This window comes from Balaenoptera acutorostrata, chromosome 15, assembly GCF_949987535.1.
Source record: "Balaenoptera acutorostrata chromosome 15, mBalAcu1.1, whole genome shotgun sequence".
NCBI lineage: Eukaryota > Metazoa > Chordata > Mammalia > Artiodactyla > Balaenopteridae > Balaenoptera > Balaenoptera acutorostrata.
Genome location: NC_080078.1, coordinates 36299251 through 36320466, shown reverse-complemented (window position 1 = coordinate 36320466; position 21216 = coordinate 36299251). Strand labels below are relative to the sequence as shown.

General features: G+C 52.1%; 1 protein-coding gene across 1 annotated transcript in view; it reads right to left on the bottom strand.

The window, feature by feature from the left end:
• Positions 1-3944: 3944 nt before the first annotated feature.
• The window catches only part of SRL (sarcalumenin), a 32373-nt gene continuing 15101 nt past the window's right edge, over positions 3945-21216 (bottom strand). Inside the window, exons 2-7 of the mRNA XM_007181538.2 lie at positions 15814-16794; positions 14045-14146; positions 12842-12937; positions 10314-10430; positions 9091-9324; positions 3945-7194 (exon numbers count right to left, since the gene is read on the bottom strand). Of these exons, the coding sequence (XP_007181600.2) occupies positions 6383-7194; positions 9091-9324; positions 10314-10430; positions 12842-12937; positions 14045-14146; positions 15814-16794 (2342 nt within the window). The 3' untranslated portion in view covers positions 3945-6382. The remainder of the gene's footprint in view (positions 7195-9090; positions 9325-10313; positions 10431-12841; positions 12938-14044; positions 14147-15813; positions 16795-21216) is intronic.

Sequence of the window (21216 nt, the reverse complement as noted above, 5' to 3'; positions counted from 1 at the left end):
ATCCCAGAGGACTTCCCTGGTCACTCAGGTTCCATGACTGTATCCCTAACTGGATTGTTAGCTCCCCAGGGCAGAGACTATGCCTGAATAAATATATAAGAATTCCTGGGCTTTTGAAGTTGCGGTGGAAAAAAATCCAGAAGTCTGGAGAAAATGGAAGTAGAACAAACATATTTTTTGCACTCTTCACAAAGACAAAATCACTCTTTTTAGCGTGTCAGAAAAATGTACTATCATAACTTGGCCTACGCTCCAGATTAGCACAAGTCAATGTGATAGAATATAGTAGAAAGAATAATGGGATGGACAGAAAATTGGCCTTTTAGTTTGGTTTGTCATGTTTTAACAGGGTGAACTTGGACCTAACTTCTCTGGATATGCAGTTTCCCCATGCTGGATTTGGATTTAAGGATAAAAAATATACCTGCCCCATCTACTTTACAAGATGATCATGGTAGAGATCAAATTGAAATGGAATTAAGGGTTTGGTTTTTTTCTTCTAATATTTTTTTGTTGTTGCTTAGGAAATAATCCTCAATAATCTTTTTAATGAAAATTACTTTTAAATGGTATTTTTTTTTTGTTATTAACAAGTTTCAAGGTGCTGACCGAACATCAAAAAAAAAAATCAGACAATGCTTAATTTTTGCCAGTTTGTAAAGAGGAGGGAAAGGGATCAGAAAGAACAAGTGTCACCAAATGTGACCCTGGGCAAGTAACCTAACATGACCTGTAGGGTAAGTCAGACTTCAGATAGAATTCTGGCCCTCCCAAATACACAGGCCATCATCCCAACCGCTCTGACCATCAGTTTCCTCATTAGTAAAGTATGATCAATAATAGTAATAACATTTACTGAATGCTTTCTGTGGGCTCTGTACTATTTCAAGTATGTTGCATTATTAAGTCATTTAATCCCCTCAACAACCCCATGAGAGAGGGACTATTAATATCTCCATTTTGTGGGTGAGGAAACTGAAGCACAGAGAAGTTAAGTCATTTGCCTAGGGCTGCCCAGCTAGTAAGTGGTGGAGCCCAAGATGAATCCCAAGCACTCTGACTCCAGAGCCTGTGCTCGTGTCTGTGCTGGACGGCTCCTTCCCTGTGGGGTTATTTTCAGGATTAAATGAAATAAGGCAGGGAGTTCCCTGGCAGTCCAGTGGTTAGGACTCGGCACTGTCACTGCCGTGGCCTGGGTTGGGGAACTAAGATCCCGCAAGCCGAGCAGCTGGCCAAAAAAAAAAAGAAAAGAAATAAAGTACATAAAGCACTCAGTGTGGCCTGGCACACAGCTGTTAGAATTACTGCATTAGCTTAAGGTGTAAGAGTGGTAATGTCTATAGGTCTATAGACCAGTTCCTGGTGCAAAGGAGTGCTCTAGAAGTTGTTTCCCTTCCCCACTGACTTTATGGGAAAACAGAGAACAAGTTCCAAAGTGCAAGCACACACAGAATATGCTCATTTATGCATGTCATTTTTGTATGCTTTGGATAAGAGGTTGGCGCAGGGGATACCTCAGAACCTGTTGAATCCACCTTTGCTGCATTGCTCTACTCTCATTTTTTTTTTCTTTCTTATGCTTCTTTTTTATTGCCTTTATGGTCTTCTAAGGAAAAAGTCAAGTTTCCCTGGATTGGGAAAAGCTTGAGCCGAATGTCACAGAAAGTGGAATTGGCTTGTAATGTTGTCTGAAGGCTCAGACTTTGGGGGACACATGAAAAGCCCAGGGACCATTGGGATGTCCTCCTCGGGTGGAATCTTCCTGGGTCTCCACCCTGGGTTGGGCACTGCCTACACACATCTGCCTGCACACATGCTCCCATGATCTGAAATCCACACACTGTTCATACAGTTACTTCACAGCCACGCCCACCTCCCCACCTCAGACGTCCCCATTGCCCATGGACCTTCTCCACACAACACACAATGCACACCCTCTAGACATCTGCATCTGCTGGCCGACACACACCCACACACAGAATTTACACGCATGCGTTTGCATGCTCCTTATAGATCCCCCTGTAACCCCCAGATCTTCAGGGGACACATACACATAGCTGTAGACTCTCCATCCACAACATCCCTCACATCATCAGGCTATGTTTAGAATGGTCTTTGATTTTGCTTTCTGCATTTTGCCCTTCTGTTTCCCTATCATCCTAATGGCAGACTTAACGTAAATGTAGTAGGATGAGGCTTGTGAAACAGCACAATTTTGAACATGCCAGCAGGGTCTGATGTGTTTTATTTATCTTCAGAACAGACCTCACCTACCTTGCCTTTTCCTGGGAAAAGCTCCGTGTTCTTCCATTCGTGGGAAAACGCTGGTTGCAGTTACAGGCAGGGCCAGTGACTTTGTGGGGTGGGTGGCAGCAGCAGCCTTAGTCAGAGCAGCTTGCTCAGCTGATCAGTCTGTGGAATGTGGGCCCCCTAATCGGGAGGAGGCCAAGGGGAAGAGGGCATTGCCTTAAGATCAGCCCCCACCTCAGGAGAAGCCAGAGCAGATGGCCTCGCGCTGAATTCGCTGAGTCCAGCATCCTCTCCGGTGTGAGCCCATCAGTGCTGGCGTGGGTTAGCTCTCACACTCCCCTTTTGCTTATCCCCAACCTCCCACAACACCCCAGGGCCCGGTTCTTTTCCTTTTGGGAACATGCTCACGCCAGGACAGTAAGGTGTGGCGGGAAGGGCACAGGCTCGGGGAGGCAAGGACTGGCTTGGGTTTCCTTGAAGGCGGGTACCAGCAGGAGTGTGACACGCCATGGGGGCACCACTCTCTGCAGAAGCCAAGGGGAGGCACCATCCTTACGTTCAGGCCTGACCTGTAGCATCTTCACCTGAGCCTCAGGTGCCAGGTGGGCAGCCGCGTGGTTGAGGGCATGGACCAAATGCTGTGACCACCTGGGCCAGCTCTGTGGGACAGAAGCTTCAATAACTCCTATTAATGGGCTACTGCCACAGAGGCCAGGGAAAATGACAAATTCAAGGTGATGAGGAGAGAGTATTACTTCAAGTTTCCAATTGTACAACAGCCTTAGTTTCAGAGCTGGCTGAAGGAACAAGTCACCTTTGACACCAGGAGGCTAGAAGCAGGAGGGAGTTCCAGAAGATGCTGGGAGGGCGTCCCAATCAAGGGTGGGCAACTTATACATTTTCAGTCTATCCCCAAGAAACTTAGAAATTAGTACACAGGGGACATCCCTGGTGGCACAGTGGTTAAGAATCTGCCTGCCAACGCAGGGGACACGGGCTCGTGCCCTGGTCTGGGAAGATCCCACGTTCTGCGGAGCAACTAAGCCCACGCACTGCAACTACTGAAACTGGCATGCTCTAGGGCCCATGTGCCGCAACTACTGAAGCCTGTGTGCTACAGCCTGTGCTCTGCAACAAGAGAAGCCACCGCAATAAGAAGCCCGCGCACCGCAACGAAGAGCAGCCCCCGCTTGCCACAACTAGAGAAAGCGCACGCGCAGCAACGAAGACCCAACGTAGCCAAAAATAAAATTAAATTAAAAAAAAAAGAAATTAGTACACAGGGTGAGAGGCGACGGGAGGAACAAATAGGTGGAGCACAGAGGATTTCTAGGGCAGTGAAACTACTCCGTATGATGCTACAGAGATGGACACATATTGTACATTTGTCCAAACCCATAGAAGGTACAACACCAAGAGGGACCCTAATGTCAACTCTGGACTCAGGGTCACTATGACGTGTCAATGTAGGTTCGTCAGTTGTAACAAATGTACCGTCTGGTGGGGCGCTGATACTGGGGGAGGCTGTGTGGGGAGGGGTTATGTAGGAAATCTCTGCCTTCCTCTCAATTTTGCCGTGAATCTAAAACTGCTCTTTAAAAAACTTAAAAGTCAATAAAAATCAGTACACTCCACTAGATAAAAGGAAGAAAAAGAGATTACACTGGTTGGAGGCAACGAGAAAGCACGAGGCGTTAAAGAGAGATTGGAACTTTATTGAGACTTTCTCCCTGATGAACTCAGAATGGAAAGAGCACTGGAAAGGTTCTGCTTCGGAGAGAAACAGCAACTGTTCAGGCACAAACGTTCATAGATACTCCTCCTGGAGGAATCTCCGGATTCCAAATCCCCCCCAGTTCCCCACTACCCCCCACCCCCACCCAAAGAGTCAGAATTCTGCTCGAAATCCACCTCCACAGAGCGGGGCACAAAACAGCACTTAAAGCCCCAGCTGGTTGACAAGCCTGCGGGAAGTTAGAAAGAAGGGAAGTCAAGGGGTGAACAGAGGAACAGAAGGAGTAAGAAAAGTTAGCTGGATGGAGAAAAGAAAAGGGGGGAAAGATCGCTGATGATGTTGCCCCCCCCCAGAAAATATAAATATTGTATGAATGTGTTCATCTCATTCCAGCTGCTTCCCCCAAAGCAGTGGCGACCTCCGCAGCTATGACAATGCCCAGTTCTCCACTTTTTCTTCCCCTTCTTCACTGGGAAAAACAGATATGCCAAGAGTAGCTGAGGGCAGGAAGGGGCATTAAGGAGCAAAGTGGGAGGGCAGCCCCTTGAGAGTGCAAAGGATGGGAGATGAAGCCAGGGCTGCTTTTTAATGAGAAGGAAGCAGCTCCCCAGGTGCTGGTCACCAGGCTCCTTGGATGCCCCTGGCAGGCTTTGCTTCTCCGGTTGGCTCTGTCCTTAGAAACAACGTCCTGGTGGCGGTGGGGCCTCTGGTCTTCTTGTGGGAGGTCCCGGGTCCTCCAAAAAGCCAAAAGAGGCAGCCTCTGATGCAGCACTTGCTGGAGTGCTAATCATTCTGAGAAACAGGAATTCCGGGATTGCAGTTCTCCACGTGGGCCTAATCTGATCACCAATTTGCCAATTTGCCTCCACTGCCTAATCCTCAGGGCGCCTCTCCCTCTGCTTCGTCTTCACTGTCCTTCTGGTCCGGGTGATCCCCTGGTGCTGGTGGGTCCTCCTGGTGAAGTCCCCCGAGACAGGTCACTCCCAGGAGGGGCCGGGTCAGTTGTCACTCGGCAGGAGGAGGCCCTCGGGGCAGCCGGGCCGCCCGGGTCTCCTGGACTTAGACTCTTCACCCACTCACTTCCCATCAAGAGGCTTGTCCCCTCCAGGCTCTTCCTTCTGTCCCCCATCCCCATTGCCCTCCGCCAGGCAGGCATGACTCTCATAGCTAGCTCCTCCTCTGTGCCCTCAGGCACCTGTTATCTCCCTAATCTCTCTTGGACAACGTAATACACACACATTCACACTCACTGGTATTTGAAGGCCAGGCTCCCCTACCATGTGCGCTTGGTGGGTATCAGCATCAAGTTCAGGTGGGAAACCGAAGGTCAGGCCTAGGTTGCCACCAGCACCAAGTGGCTGGTGCTGGTTCTGACTCCTGGGAAATTGCTCCGAGTTTCGAGTGTCAGCGCATCAGGGAACGGAGAAGAAGGGAAAGGAAAAGCCATGTGATGAAAACCAGGAAGGAACGAATCTTCTGCCAAGTGTCTCCACGGAGAAGCTGTGGCAACAGCAAGAAGCTCTCCACTGTCCCCTCTGAAACCCAAAGCCTTTGGGGTCTGAGTTTTCCAAGACATGCAATAGACAAAGACACACTGCAAACCAATTAACCCTCTGAGCCCTGCCGGGACTTTCACTGAAGTCACTTCTAACAAGTAAATTACCTGAATGCATGGAACAGTCACCCTCCTCTTGGGGCCAAGGAAGGGACTGAGCTTCCTGGCTGGCTTAGAAAACAATGCCAGAGAAATGGCCTAGGGGAGGCAGATCTTTCTAGCCGGGAACTCTTGTTCTCTCTCAGCATTCTGGTATCCTGAATCATTCCCCACCCCTTGGGGAAACAGGGGAGAGGCCTGGGGGTAGGCTCAACACCCAGGTTGATTCAGACCCTGAGAGACTGTCTCCTGTTGAAGCCAACCCAAGCTCAGGAGGCAGCCGAGGGCTGGGGACAAACAGAAGACTGTGTGTGGAAGGCAGCCACGTGGACGGAGCAGACAGCCCTACGGAACTCAAATCTCCTCTAGTTTCCCAGCTTATCGGGGGAAAAAGGAATTTCAGCTGCTTTTAGCTCATGTGATGCTCGTTAATCCAGTTTACACTAGAATTTAGCTGCTCTCTGTCCCTCCAAGAGGGGTCCAGGAAAAGCAGGTGTGGCCTGACGTGCCTCAGTCAGGTTCCTAATTGAAGCAACAAGACAAGCATGTCACAATTCACAGTTTCCACTCTCCCCCCTCGACCCACCCCTTACCCCACCAACTGGCCTCAATTAACTCCCAAATCTCCAATGCATAAGGGTTCCTGCCAGTGTGGCTCAAAGGGTTAATAAACCAGGACTTCTCAGACAGTTAGGACACAAGCTCATTCACCAACAGGAGCCCGAGAATGGCGACACAGCAACCTAGGGTTTCCTATAGCGATTCTTTGGGGTTTCGCCACACCCTGTTTTGTCACAGTTGAGAGCACCTGGATTCTTCCCCAGCCCAAGGCTTCCCAGGAGGCTGGGGAGCTCCTGGGTGATGGCCCGCTCAATCTTATCCAGAAAGCAACCTCCCATGTAGGAACACTGCTGGGACAGGAGCTTGAAACTGGAGATAGGGTTGATGCCAAAGAAGTCCTTATAGGCCTCGCGGTTGGGAAGGTCAAATTTGCTGACGTTGGTCTTTGCCAGGATGGTCTTGAAGATGTAGAATTTATCAGGGTCTTCCACAATGTCCTTAAAGACCAGTTCCCCATCACTGAAGAAGGTCATTTTGTCCTTGTATGTCTGCAGGTAGCGGTCGACCAGGAGGGCGTGAATGCGGACCCGGATGGCATACTGGCGGATGAAGGCAATCTTGTTCTCCAGCCTGTTCTCAATCACCTGATTCAGGTCTTCCAGGAGGGAGATCTCTTCCCTGAGAAACAGGTCCCTGTGGGTGTCGGGCTTGTAGTCATATGGCCAGAAGGAGCTGACGTACACCCTTGGGGGCTCTGTGACGTTGATGAGCGGGGCCAGGCTCCAGAAGAGGGCCCCATAGACCCTCATGAGCATCTGCATGGCCAGGTTGTCGGCTTTGTTCAGGATGATCCTTATTTGGGACTCACGCCCCTTCAGCTGGCGGAAGAGCATCTCCAGCTCCAGACCCACGTCCAGCTTGGTTGGGTCAAAGACAACAAAGATGAGGTCCGCTCTGTCGATGAACCACTGGCACACGTCGTTGAACGGGTAACCTTGGGGAGAGGGAGCGAGAAGTCAGGCTGGGCAGGCCCCACCCCAAGCCCCTCGCCCCTCTTTCCATAACCAGACCACTCCGTGGCTCGAAGGGAGTAACGGCATCAGGGAGTTTCCGGGTTTCTAAAGACTTTTAAAGAATTAATTACATATCTCCTGTCCCTTGTCAACCCTCAGTCAAGAATGGCCTGGGGGGGGGACTTCCTGGTGGCACAGTGGTTAAGAATCTGCCTGCCAATGCAGAGGACACGGGTTTGAGCCCTGGTCTAGGAAGATCCCACATGCCATGGAGCAACAAAGCCTGTGCGCCACAACTGCTGAGCCTGTGCTCTAGAGCCCGTGAGCCACAACTACTGAGCCCACGTGCCACAACTGCTGAAGCCCGTGCGCCTAGAGCCTGTGCTCCGCGACAAAAAGAAGCCACCGCGATGAGAAGCCAGTGCACCACAAGGAAGAGTAGCCCCCGCTCACTGCAATTGGAGAAAGCCCACTGGCAGCAACGAAAACCCAATGCAGCCAAAAATAAATAAATAAATAAATTTATTTATTTTTATTAAAAAAGGATGGCCTGGGGAATTCCCTGGCAGTCCAGTGGTTAGCACTCCGTGCTTTCACTGCTGAGGCTGAGAGTTCAATCCCTGGATGGGGAAATAAGATCGCACAAGCCGCGTGGCACGGCCGAAAAAAAAAAAGAACGGCCTGATCCTTGTTTTAATCCACAATGGAATCCAAGGCTCCAGGAAAGCAAAACACTTTTTCCAAATGGAGATTTTCCCACTGTCTGAAAAGATCTGGGCAGTGGCAAAGATGTTGAAGGAAAAAAGTCAGGGAATTAGAAGGAATAAAAGAGAAGGTGCCTTACTTAGGGGAAAGAAACATGGACCTGCCATCAAGACCTGGACTAGAACTTGGGCTCTGCCACTGGCCAGCTGAATGTTAAATGCTTCTAAGCCTTAGCATTTTAGCTGCAAAATGACAAGAAGAACAATAACACCTAAGATGATATAAAGATTATGATGTTGCTATAAATTTAGGAAAGCACCAAACTAAAACTGCCAGCCTGTCACACAGCCAGCTCGATACATTCTAATTCCTTTAATTTATTTCCAAAATGAGAGGACTAGGAATACCTGTCTTGAAATGTTTCTAAAATGATCAATCAGTAATGCATAAAATTATCCTATGCATTATAGGAGTGCAATAAAGATTAATTTATTATTATAATTATTAGTGATAATATTATTACTAGCTATAAAACAGGGTTCTGGTTATAACCAAAATGAGAGTTATAACCATAAACTGAGATCAACCATCTGGTCATATATTCCTACAAATGCCCCGTTATGACTCATCTCTGCAGACGGCCCTGCGTCGTAGTGACACTAAGTGGCACTCCCCTGCCACCTGAAGGCAAGCAGAGCTTTGGAAAGTCTGAGACAGGCTTCTATTGAAGCAGGCCTGGTAAAGCAGATACTGGGACTAGGAAGAGTTGAAGGTCAGGTTTAACCCAGATCCAAGTTAGCCAGAGGTCAAGTACATGGGGACTGGGGTCCAATGAGTCCAGGCTCTTGATCACCCAGACACCCTGGGCCTCCCAAAGGCAGCTCAGCCCCAGCACAGACCTCAGGGAGCTCCTGACAGAGAAGACCAGGCTTCCCCTTGGGAAAACACTGATGGCCTCCAAGCCTGATCAGTCCTTGGGAAGGGAAAAGGATGAGGTACCCCACACCTAAGAGGCACCACGGTGACAACAAGAAGGGGCTGGAAGCAAAGAATGCATCCCCTGGTCTTGGACAACACTAGCCTCTCCCACGTCTGCCTTCCATCCACTGTCTAAAATATTAACAGTTTTCTAAGACAGCGCTCATGCTGTTCAGAAATGATTGTTAAATTACCTCTTTCTTGTTGCTTGCGGTTCTCGATGATGCCTGGCGTATCCACAAATGTGACCCGCTCCAGAAGTTTGTGGGGAACCTCAATGCCGATCAGCTTCTCCAGGAAATTCTGGCCAAACTTCTCAAGGGGCGAGAATGACCGGGCACTGTCAGCAGCCATGACGATACCCTCGATGGTCTTCAGCTTGGGCCCGTGCATGAGGACCGTGAACTCGGAGGTGGTGGGCTCGGCGCCTGCACACACAACATGGGTCAGAGGGGACACAGTCATCTCCGGGGAAGCGATCCACCACCAAGGACATGGACAAGCAAGATGTTTCACGGAGGGCTTGCCACAGGCGTTGGATACTACGTTTGCTAACCCAGTGGCTTCTTTTTTTTAAGTTGTGATAAAATATACATAACATAAAATGTACCATTTTAACCATTTTTAAGTATACAGTTCAGTGGGATTAAGAACATTCACGTTGTTGTGCAACCATCACCACCATCCATCGCCAGAATATTTTCATCTTGCCAAACTGAAACTCTGTCCCCATCAAACACTAACTCCCATTCCCCCACCCCCCGCCCCTAGAATCTCTTCTGCACTTTCTGTCTCTATGAATTTGACTACTCTGGGACCTCATATAAGTGAACTCATACAATATTTGTCCTTTTGTGCCTAGCTTATTTCACTTACCATAATGTCTTCAAGGTTTATCCATGCTGTGGCATGTATTAGAAATTCATTCCTTTTCAAGGCTGAATAATATTCCACTGCATGGATGGAACACATGTTTTTTATCCATCATCCATTGATGGACATTTGGGTTGTTTATAGCTCTTGGCCATTGTGAATAATGCTCTGTGAACATGGGCATAACTGCTGGTTTCTTGCATGTAATCTTCATTATTATATTGAAGACACGTATGAATATTTTAATTTTTCTTTTTTCTTTTTTTAATCTGTCATATTTTATTTTTTTAATTGAAGTATAATTGACTTACAATATTATGTTAGATTCAGGTGTATGACAGAGTGATTCAATAGTTTCATACATTACAAAATGATCTCCACAATAAGTCTAGTTACCATCAGTCACCACACAAAGTTATTACACTGTTGTTGCCTATATTCCCTGTGCTGTACATTACATCCCCTGAATGTTTTCATTCTTAAAAATGCTTTTTACATATGACACTAAAATACCAACAATCACACAAGAAAGTCTCACTGTTACCTGTATAGAGCTGGTAGCGAGTGTTTTCCAGCCCAAGGAGATAGTTTATCATGGTGGATTTGCCAACACTCCACGGTCCCAGGAACAGCACCATTGGCTTGGATGTGATTTCCCCATCTGTGGGCAGCAGGGATGAGACATGGAGGTGAACTCACAAAGCTCCTTACTGCGGAGGGACAGGGTTCTTCACGCTGCGTCCCAGACAGTCCATCTTGAGTTGTGGGATTCTACCCTGGACCAGAGAGCGTGTCGCCATCAGGGGCACATCTCATGCTATGTTAGTGCAATGACCCAGTTAGAGGACATGGGAAGACAGCATTTGGGCCATGCACAGATCCGTAGCACACCGGCCCCAGAGTGGGAGGGATCAATTGAAGTCAACTCCTCCTGGTTCAGATCTGGGAGCGAACGGTTCATAAAAGGGGCAGGAGAGAGCAGCCATGCGGGGAGAGGCTGCAACGCCGCTATGTGGATTGGTAACCGAACAAAGGACACAGAAGAGACTTATACACCCTTGGATGGTCTGGACTCGGGCGCTGCCTGTCCCCTGCCTGCCTCCCCTTAACTGCACCTCCCGACACCCCTCCTCAGGCTCAGCCCAAGCCAGGCTCCAGGGCCGGTCTCAAATATTAGTCTCCAAAGTCCACAGCACATTTGCCAGTGTCCGAGACCAAGCGCTGACTCGGCAATTCTCGGGTTCTTGTCCCATGTTGGGGAGAACACCCTGCCTGGGCTTCCCCAGTTGGGGTCCCTGAGCAGGAAAAGCAGAATTCTCCAGGACTCGGGGAAGGGGCAGTGAGAGGCTTCTTCCTGCTGACTTACAGCCCCTCCTTGAGCCCTGAGACCAAGATGGTATCTTGTGAGGGGAGAGCACATATTTATTACCTGAAATTGGTACCAGGCCATGCCCCTTCCTCCCTGCTGGTAAAGACACTCAGTGAGTCCTTCGCACTGCTAGGTGTCAACCCCTGGCTCGGGGACAGGAAGGGACTGGCGGGCTGGGGGTTGGGGGTGGCAGGAGTCCCCAGTTATAGCCACAGAGATCCTACAAGAAGCCTTTTTCCCCAGGCCACACCAAGGGGAACTGGGCCTTCCAGCTCTCCCGGGAGACCACCCCAGCGGGCTTTCCCAGCTGCTGTTCCCGCTCTCTGCAGCAGGGGGCGGCACTGGCACACGCAGGAGGCTGCAAGTGAGGGACCCAGCAGGGAGGTCACACAGGAGGCTGCCCAGGGGCACAGAGGAGCCCTGGCACTGGCGAGAGATGAGGGGAGAGGAGGGAGCCTGGAAAGTGAGATCAGGACACTGAGATGCTCTCCCCACAGAGAAACCATCCCCCTGGGCCGCCTGCCGAAGAAGATTGCAAGGGAATTGTGAAACAGGAAGAAGGAGAAAGTTACCACTCCTAATTCCAGCCGTGTGGTCTGAGTAGCCCAGCATCTCTCAGGGCCTCCGGTCCACCTTCTGTAAAGCAGGAATAATGTAGGCCCTACAACACCCCATCTGCTGTAGAGCCATTGGGAACATCACGGAGATGATACAGAAACAGCCAACTAATATAGGAAGAGAGGTGCAAACCACTGGCCATTAAATGGCAATTAGATGCCATTGTTAACAGGTTTCCAAGACAAGCAACACTTAAAAATGGCCTTGCTGTGGGGCAACAAGAACACTATCTTGTGGTTGTGGGTACACAGAGGACAACCTAAGGCAATTGAGCAACAACTATCAAAATACTGAATTCCAGCATTTCTTTAAAAAGTGTATCCTACAAATATACTTGCATGAAATACATAACACTTATAGCAGTGTTTGTAACGCTTTAAAAACAGAACATGGCAAACACCTCGTGGTCCATCAGCAGGGTATGTTATTTAGGGTGGTGGGTTCACAAGGACCAGAAAGAGCAGCTGTGTGGTGTGATCCCATCTTTGTAAAACAAACGAAAAGACACCCTTGGATATGCTCATGTAAGCAGAGCAATATCTGGAAGTATTCATGAGAAACCGTAGCAGCAGCTGTCTCTGGGAGTGGAATTAGAGAGGCTGGAAATCAAGAAAGAGATTTTTATTTTTCAATCTATACTATTTTGCACAGAACTTTTTTGGCAACAAGTATATCTTATTTTTATGATTTTGAAAATCAATTTTTGAAAGAATCCAGACCCAAGGGAAGTTGAGTTGAGAAGCCATTAGGAGGAGGGAAGGATTCTAGGCCAATCAGGGGACTGAAGACACGACCTGTATGTGAATGGGGAGCCCTTCATGGCTCTTGAGCACAGGAGGGATGGAAGTTGGCATCTCCATCCTTGGAAACCAAAACTGCCTGCATGAATGCTCACAGATGAAACACTTGCTCTCCCATAAAGCCCTGCGCAAATTAAGGGGCACACCTGCTGGGAAAGGATGGTTCGTGCCACTGAGGTCTCTGCCCCTCCCTGAGAACTCAGGAGAACTCCCCTTGAGGGTTCAGGGAAGTGTGGACAGTCAGAGGTATAGGTGGGACCTCCGACCTCCAGACACTAGAGGTACCTGTGATCTCATGCTGCCGAAGCTCATTGTATTTGTAAGACTGCTCCAGGGGCTTGATGGATGAGTGGTAGATCTTTCGAAGCCGCTGCAGCACCACTAGGGGCAGAGAAGGGCAAGGGTCAGGCAGGGGCTTCACCAGGCGGCTTCACCGCTGTGGATCCATCTCACTCCCCAGCGCGGCTCTGGCCCCGCCTGGTGGGGAGCAGGGGCCGTGCAGTACATCAGTGTTCCTGGGGGGAGCTGGTGCACATCCCAACCCTCAGAAATCTTTAAACCGAAAGGCATCCCCCCAACGCCTGAAAGCCTCCAGAGCTTTTTTTTAACCTAATCCTCTTCTCCTTCCCCTCAACAGTGTGTCCAGAAGCACCGCCTCAGCCTGCAGCTACCTGAAGGCCCTCTCTATGGCAGATGGGAACCCCATCTCCTTCTCTCTGCCCCCACAAACTCTACTCATGCTTGCCTTAGGTTTAGAGGGCAAGGAGGCATGGCCACCCCAGCCCTGCACCTTTCACCGCATCCTCGGTGCCCCTGGGAGGATTCAGACATCCCAAGTATCTTCTTGAGAAGAGTGAGGCTCCAGGGAGAAGGGGTTCGTGGGGTGAGGCACAGGGAGGGAAGAACATGGGGCCACCGAGGGTCAGTCTTTCCAGACCCTGCCCGTGAGCTGCCCGTCTCCAGCTGTGTGCCAGAGCAAAGCCCTGCCCTGCTCTGAGCTTTCACCAGCTCATCTATTAAGAGGAGACAGTAAGCCCTGCTGAAAGCCTTGGGTTATTACAAGGATGAAATGAAATACTGGACACCAAAGGGCTTTATCAACTGAAAAAATCAAAGCCAAAGTGATGAACAGCCCTCCCTGGCCATGACTTGGAGGCTGCACCGTCCCCAGGCAGCAGCACTGGGATTTGCCTTCCACCCTTTCGCTGGTCCCTCTGCTTGGATCGCCTTTCCTCCTCCCCGCCAACCCAGAGCCCCCCAGCCTTGGATGCCTTCTCCATGAAGCCCCCCATCTCCAGGGCGCTCCTCCTCCCTGGGGTGCCTGATGGCCTCGGAGCTGCAGCCATGTCCCGCCAGGCGCTGCGTGGCCGCTGGCCACAGGGCTCTCCCAGCCCAGCCCAGCTCCCCACCAACACACCACACAGCCCATCCCCCGCCCCACCCCTACCACCCCAGCCCCCCCACCTCCCAGCCTCTGCCCCTGGTTACCAGAGAAATCATCAGTTGGCTTGTCCTCATTTAGCATCAGAGTTTTCTCAATGTGGGAGCGGTCCCTCAGCGGGGCTTCCTCACTCACATCTTCCGCCTCTTCTGGGGAGAGAAGCAGAGAGCAGGGTTAGGGCAGAACTAGGAGCCAGTGGCTCTAGGTTCCCTCCAGTCGGGCAAGGGCGGGGTTGTGAGCAAGTGCTGGCCAAGCCTTGCCAGGTTCAACTGCAAGGAACCCTGTTTCTAGGAGGGAGTTTTAAAATTCAAACTCAACTTGTCAAGCTCCTCGATCCATTTTAGGTATTCAACAACTGTTGATTGAGCACCTACTACATACACCAAGCACGGAGCACTGCATTGTGAATGCCGTGGTGCCCAAAACCGACCCAGCTCTGCCCTTGTGGAGTTTTCTACAGTCTGGCGGGGAGACGGGGTGAAATAACCTGGAAAGTAATATAATTACAGACAGCGATGTGGGTACGGAAGGAAAGATTCCAGAAGCTAGGAGGGCCTAAGAAGTGTGCCTACGAAGTCTTAGCAGGGGGAGTTAAAAAACTTCCTGAGAGGAGTGATTTATAGGAGTCTGTATTTTGGGTTCTAAGAGAACCACTGGCCTGGTTAAGTGAGCATTTTATCAGGAAGAGCTGCTACAGGGAGTCTTGGGGAGCAGAGTGGGGAGGGGGGAGGGAGAGGCGGGAGCACTGCTGCTTCTGACCCAGCAAGAGATGTCTGTGACCACCTGAGGCTCCAGGGAGGGGTGCTCACATTCCTGGGCCTCTAACATCACAGCTGTTTCTATAGGGGCTGATTGCACAAAGGATTTTAGGTGATAGAAGGAGGATAGACTTGGCCTGTGGGGCAGAGGGAGACCAGTTCCAGGAGGGAAGGGAGAAGAGAAGAATCAATGTGCCTCATGCAGCACCTCAAGAGAGTGATTCTTTCTGAGATCAGATCCAGAACTAGGAGGCCAGGGAAAGGGGAGGGGCCTGCTCCCCCAGTGCGAGTACCTGACAGGTGTGGAAACTAAGCTCTGCAAGGAAACCTGTGTTGGAAAGTGAAGATTGACCCCAGTGCCTCCATCCTACAAGCCAGTTCTTGGTTCAGGTCAGTGTACTTGGTGGATGAGGCCACACCTCCCTAGGATGCTGCAGCCTCCAATGTTGCCCAGCAGCTTTGGCCCTGCCCACCCCCCCTCCCTGTTCCCCCGCCCAGAGAGCAAGCAAGGCTGCTGCTGCTCCAGGTGGACGGACATCTGTGGGACATTAGTGTCACAGACAGCCTGAGGTTTCTTATCACCATCCTAACATGGCCTAGTCTTCAAGGGGAGACCTCAGGAGCTAGCCCACCAACATGGTCCCGCAGTGCCCCCTCACATCCACCAGCCTGCCTCCGGGCCTCAAATCCTGCCACTATGCCCCCCACCCCCACCCGGTCCTTTGGGTTAAGGCACTGCTCTGTGTTAAAGTGCATTGAGGGACCTTAACCGGTCAGTTTCTGATGGCCTATAACGTGATCAGGTTCCTCTGGGCTCTCCAGGGTCCCTCCGAATTGGGGATAAATGGCTAATGAACAGCCCGAAGGCACCCCGAGGGCCGGGCAACCCCCATGGGGCCTCCACCCCACGAACCCGGGGCTGGCTGGGGGCTCTCCCGCCATGTGGGTCCCTGCCTGCCCCTACACACAAGACCTCCGGGAAGACCGCAGCCGCCACGCCCCACCCCCACCCCCGCCACCCCCGCGGAGGTGCCCGGAGCAGCCCTGGGATCCCCTACCCTGAGGCCCCTCCTCCTTGGGCTCCTGCGCCTCGGCCCCCTCGGGCCCAGCGTGCGACTCCTCAGCGCTTGGTCGGGGCCCCTCTTCCCCACTGCTCGAGCTTCCCGCCGCTTCCTGGGGTCCTTCCCCGACTTCCTCCCCGGCTTCTTCTTCCTCCGAGGCGCCCCCTGATTCTTCCGAACTAGACCCGTCGCCGCTGTCCTCTTCGGATTCTTCGCCCCCCTCTTCTTCGTAGGAGGCCGCGTCCTCATCGTCCTCGGGGATCCCCTCTGCGGGGCGGTCCTCCTGCGCGCCCCCCACCTCTGCGCGCGCGTCCGACGCTGGGCTGGGGCTGGGCTCCCCCTGGTCCTCCGCCCCCTCCGCGGCTTCTGCGTCCAAGTCCGCGACTCCATCTGGCAATTCTGGCTCCGGGCCGGGCCCTGGGCTGCCCTCCCCTCCTGTCTCGACCTCCTTGCTGGGAGAGTCCCCTGAGTCTTCAGGCTCTGGGGGCCCTGCTGCTGCTCCCTGCGCGGGGTCGTCCCTTAGCGCCTCCGCGGCTTCCTCGGGGACCTCGCCACTCCCAGCTTGTCCCTCCGCCTCCTGTCCTGGGCCCTCTCCTGAGCTGAGCTCTGGCGCCCCCTGCTCCCCGGGCGCCGCCTCCCCTCCTGGGGGAAGGGCGCTTGCTCCAGGCGGGCCCGTATCTTCCTCCCCGGACCCCGCAGGTTCCCCGGGGGAAGCTGACTTGGAGGCTGAGGCTTTGCAGAGGCTGGCTTCGGCATCAGAGCCCAGGCCGTTGGTGGCGGGGGCCCCGGCGGCTGTCTTCTCAGAGCCCCCAGCCTCCCTGCCATCTGTGGGGTGAAGGAGCAGGTTCGTCTCTCCAGGGGCCGCTTCTGCCTGAAGCGCCCTTTCCTTCTCCTCTAGACTTGCGTCTCCAGCAGAGAAATGATTCTCCAACAAACTGCCAACATCTTCTGTGCCACCCGAAGCGGAAACTTGCAGTTCTAGATGATTAGAACACGATTGGTAAATGTCAAGGGGTTGGCACTCGCTTTGCTTCTCAAAAGTCTAACTCCGCCTAGCTCCTGTCTCCAGGAGAGCGGTGTGGACCAGCGGGACTCTGGGGCTCCTCCCTCCCTGGTCTTCATAACCGCCCTGCGTGGCCGGCAGAGCCTCCCTCTTGATGGGAGCCGTGGCTCAGAGCGAGCAGCTGACCCACCCCGAGCCCCGCCCCTGACCCTGCCTCTCCAGCCTCCCCGTGGGGATGGAAGTTGGGCGAGCCCTTCCAGCCCTTCCTCAGCCTTGCGGTCAGGCACGTGCAGCCTGGCTTACCCGGAGATCTTTCCAGGATAGGACAGATGCATGTCCACCCCACCCCTTGTCAGTTCCTAGAGTCATTAACCAGCGTGCTTTTTATATTACTACCAGCAAAGTAGTGAAAACAGGTGTGTGCTGGCCAGATCCTCTTAGGTTAAGGGGCAGAGCACTTAGGGGATTACTTGTGGCTCTCAACCTTAAGTCACACATCCAATTCTGTCCCCTTAAGGGCAGGCATTTGCTGGCCTCTCTACCTAAGATTAGAGGGGACATGGCCTGAGGAGGAAGAGATACCCAAAACGGGCAGGCCTGGGCTTCCTGGTGGACTTAGTGAACCCCTCCTGAGGGGATCCCCTTCTACGGGCCCAGAGCTTTACCGGGACAGCCGAGGGCACTGGGAGAGCAAAGCAGAGGGCAGGAAGGGGCCCAGTCTGTGTCAGATGCCTCTGTCAAGGGACAAGTGTGATTTATTTGGACAATGGGGTCAAAAGGGAGGGTGGGGCCTAACGTTTCTGCCCCCTCCCACCAGGCTGGGACCTGTTTAAGGAGGAGACCCACAGAGGGGGAACATCGCCGACACATGGGGATGAGGGGACGGGACCGTGGGTGCCCTGCCTCAGGGTAGCTGAGACATCCCCAGGTCTCCCTTGATTCACAGGACTCTTTCTGAGGAAGCACCATCCCTCCTCCCTGCTGGGTACAGCGCCTCCTCTCTCAGGCCCAGCTCTGCCTCCCACAAAGAAAAGCCACTTCTTGGGGGTACCTACCCCTTCTGCCTCAGGGTACCCACCCCCTTGTTCCCTGAAAGCTGGGGAAGACACCAGGGGCCAGGAACAAATATTTTCTCATTAACCCTCACAGATACAACCTGCTATCAAATTCAGAAGGATGGGAAGTTTGGGTGCCTTTTATTATAAAGGAGCCCACATGTTGATATAACACTTCCCCCAACAACCTTCACATTTGTGACCACATTCACCTCCCTTATTACTGTCAGCCAGGTTTCAGAGGTGAAGGTCTAGAGAAAGTCTTTGATTTGCCCAAGACACCAGGCGGCTAGAGGGCAAGTGGAACCCAGAACTGCCTGCTCCTTGCCCAGGCCTTCCACGCTACGCTGTGTTGAGGGGCGCATAGAAGAACCCCTTCCCGCTGGTACCTCGCCCCTCCCTGCATGCGCCCTCTCTGGCTCCTGGATTGCAGGAACCAAGGCTTAATCCTCCCTCTGTTCCCAGAGCTGGGACCCTGCCTGACCCCCAGAAAGTGCTATGAAGATGTCCATGGGGAGATTTGGGTACAATAGGAATTCCTGGTCCCTTAGTGGGGGAGCTGGAGGTTACTCATTAAAATTTTCTTTCATTACCACCTGAATACCTGTAAGTCCTGATTCCTTTGCTTGCATCTCTATCTCCCCCCCCACGCGCCCCCCCCCCCACCCCGACAACCTCTGGAAAAAAATCTTATGGCAGGAATTTGGTTTAACCCAAGAGACTGACAGGCCTCTGAGCAGCAAGATATATGTGAGATACATTTGTACAATTATTCAGTGTGCCAGGCAATGCTTGAGCACTTTATGTATAAAACATGAACTTACTTGATCTTACTCAACTTGCTTACTTCTGTAAAACAAGTCTTACTCATCCCCATTTTACAGATGAGAGGACTGGAATCAGAGGCCCTGAATGCCTTGCCCAGCATCACACAGCTAGCAACTGGCTGAGGCCATTTAACTCCAGAGCTGCCAAGGAGATTGCCTGACCCTACAGAAGGGTTCTACCCTGCCCCCTACCCCATCCTACTCCCCCCCACTCCCCCACGCTACTCAGCGTGTGGTCCAGGCCCCTGCAGCATCAGCATCACCTGGGAGCCTTGTAGAGATGCAGACTCTCAGGCCCCAGCCTAGAACCACTGAATCAGAATCTGCATTTTAACAATTCATTTGTTGCATATTACAGTTTGAGAAGCACAGTCTACATGAGCTCAGAAAACTGCCTCTGAACCAGTGGTTCTTGACACTGGCTGTATATTGGAATCACCTGGTTCTTGATCCTACTCCTCTCCCCCTCCTCAGAGGTTCTGATTGAATTAGTCCAGGGTGTAGCCCCAGCATCAGAACTTTACCCCCCCAAAAAAAAATATTGGGGAGTAATTCTAACATGCAGCCAAAGCTGCAAACCTCTGCTTAGCCAAATTATCCTGACCCCAAGGCTTCTGCTCTTGGCCCCTGCCCACTCACGTGCCCACTGGAGGCTCCCAAATTGGATGGGTCACCAGGGCTTTGCATCTGACCTTGAAATAGCAGTGGTCAAGGATTCTCCTCTAGGGAATCCAGCCCTTTCCAACAGGCCCTGTCACCCTCTACTATTAATGTTGTTGATGATGATGGTGGTGATAGTGATTTTGATGGTGTTGATTATGGTGATGATGGTGGTGATGATGATAATGGTGGTAGTGATTTTGATGGTGTTGATGATGGTGGTGATACCGGGCTGAACAGACTGTGGGTCTGACTGCCTGTGGCATTTCTAATATTGTCGAAACACCCTCTGTCCTGGTTGGGGTGAGAGAGCTGCATCCTCTGAAGGGAGATAAGGACCCCAGACTTTGGAGGGCTACGTGACCTTCGCACTGTTGTGTATTTCCACGCCTGGGCCCTGGACAGGAAGTCAAGTGGGTATATGTGTGTACACACACTTACATCCATGCTCTTCCCTGGGTTTTATGACTTAGTGCCAAGCTGCCCCTGCCCTTCCACTAAGCAATCTGGAGTGAAAAAAAACCCAGGGTAATGGTTTCATGCCCTGTGACCTTCCTTCCCAGGCTAAAAATAACTTCTCTGACAGAAAGTCTCTCAATGGAACAAGCCATGCCATTGGGTCCCCAGAGCTCAATCCCCAGGAAGCAGCTGTGCCATTGGGCCCAATCTCTCCTCCAGGAGGCAGTCAGAGGCTTCAAGAGCCTCCAGTTAAACTCAGTTCAATTCTGTGAAATCAAACCCAGTGTCTTACCACCCACCCTGGCCTCCCTAGGGTCTTGCTGAAGCCCCCTAGTGGCCCTGGAGGAGGGGTGGGGGACGCAGAGGACCCAGGACATGCTGGCCAGTGTGAGAGCCTGGTAAGATGAGTCTCAGTCTACCCCAGGACATGTAGTACCGCACTGTATGTGCTAATGTCAAGGCAGCCGCCCGGGCCCTGGACAGGGTACGTGAATAGCAAGTCCCCAGCTCAGCCTCGGCGATCATGGGAAGGCCCCTGAGCCTGACAGACTGGTGCCCCAGGCAAAGCACAGCATAAACTGGCTCTGCTTTCTCTCCTGACACCCCCTCTGCCATCAGCCTTTCTCTGGGGGGTGGGGGGGTCAACCATTCAGCTGCTCCCCCACCCTCCCACAGCCTTAGCAGGAACCCCAGGCTCAGTTCCTCTCTCCTCTCTCCACCACCAAACACGGGACTTTTTTCCAGCTCCTAACTCTTCCCAAACACTTTTGTACAGACTCAGGTTACTGCGGAGTTGCCAGGGGACTTGGTGAGTCCACTGCAGAGGAGGAAGCTCTGGCTGGGGAGCTTTAGAGACTTGCCCAAGATCAGGGGGTAGAGTTGGGACAGAGCCCAAGTTCATGGCCCTCAGTCTAGAGTTCTTTCTGCTCCCACATGGTTTGCAAACCACGTCCCATGAGATGCTAGCGTTCCATGGAAGGGCCTAGTGGGTGAGGGGAGATGAAGGAGCTGGGGTTCAGCCACCCCCTTGGTACTTCCTGCCCAGCAGCTCTCCTTGGGTCTGTCTGTCCCACTGCCTAAGTCGGGTGGGGTGGGGTGGTTGACAACCACTCTCCTGCCTCCCCTGCCTTTTCCCTAAAAATTCCTCCTCTTGATCATTTTCTCCAGCAGCCCAAGAAGACCCCCATCACAGCATCTTTCCACTTTGCTGATCAACATGCACCCAGCACAGAGCTAGATGACATCTGACCTTCACACAGAACTTCATACTTCCCCAAGTAACTTCATGTTCTTCATCCCCCCCCCAGCAGTCCTCTGAGGCAGGGAAAGCAAGGATTATTAACTTCTCTTGAAATGAGGAAGCAGACACAGCAAGTCAAGTGTTGGCTCAACAGGC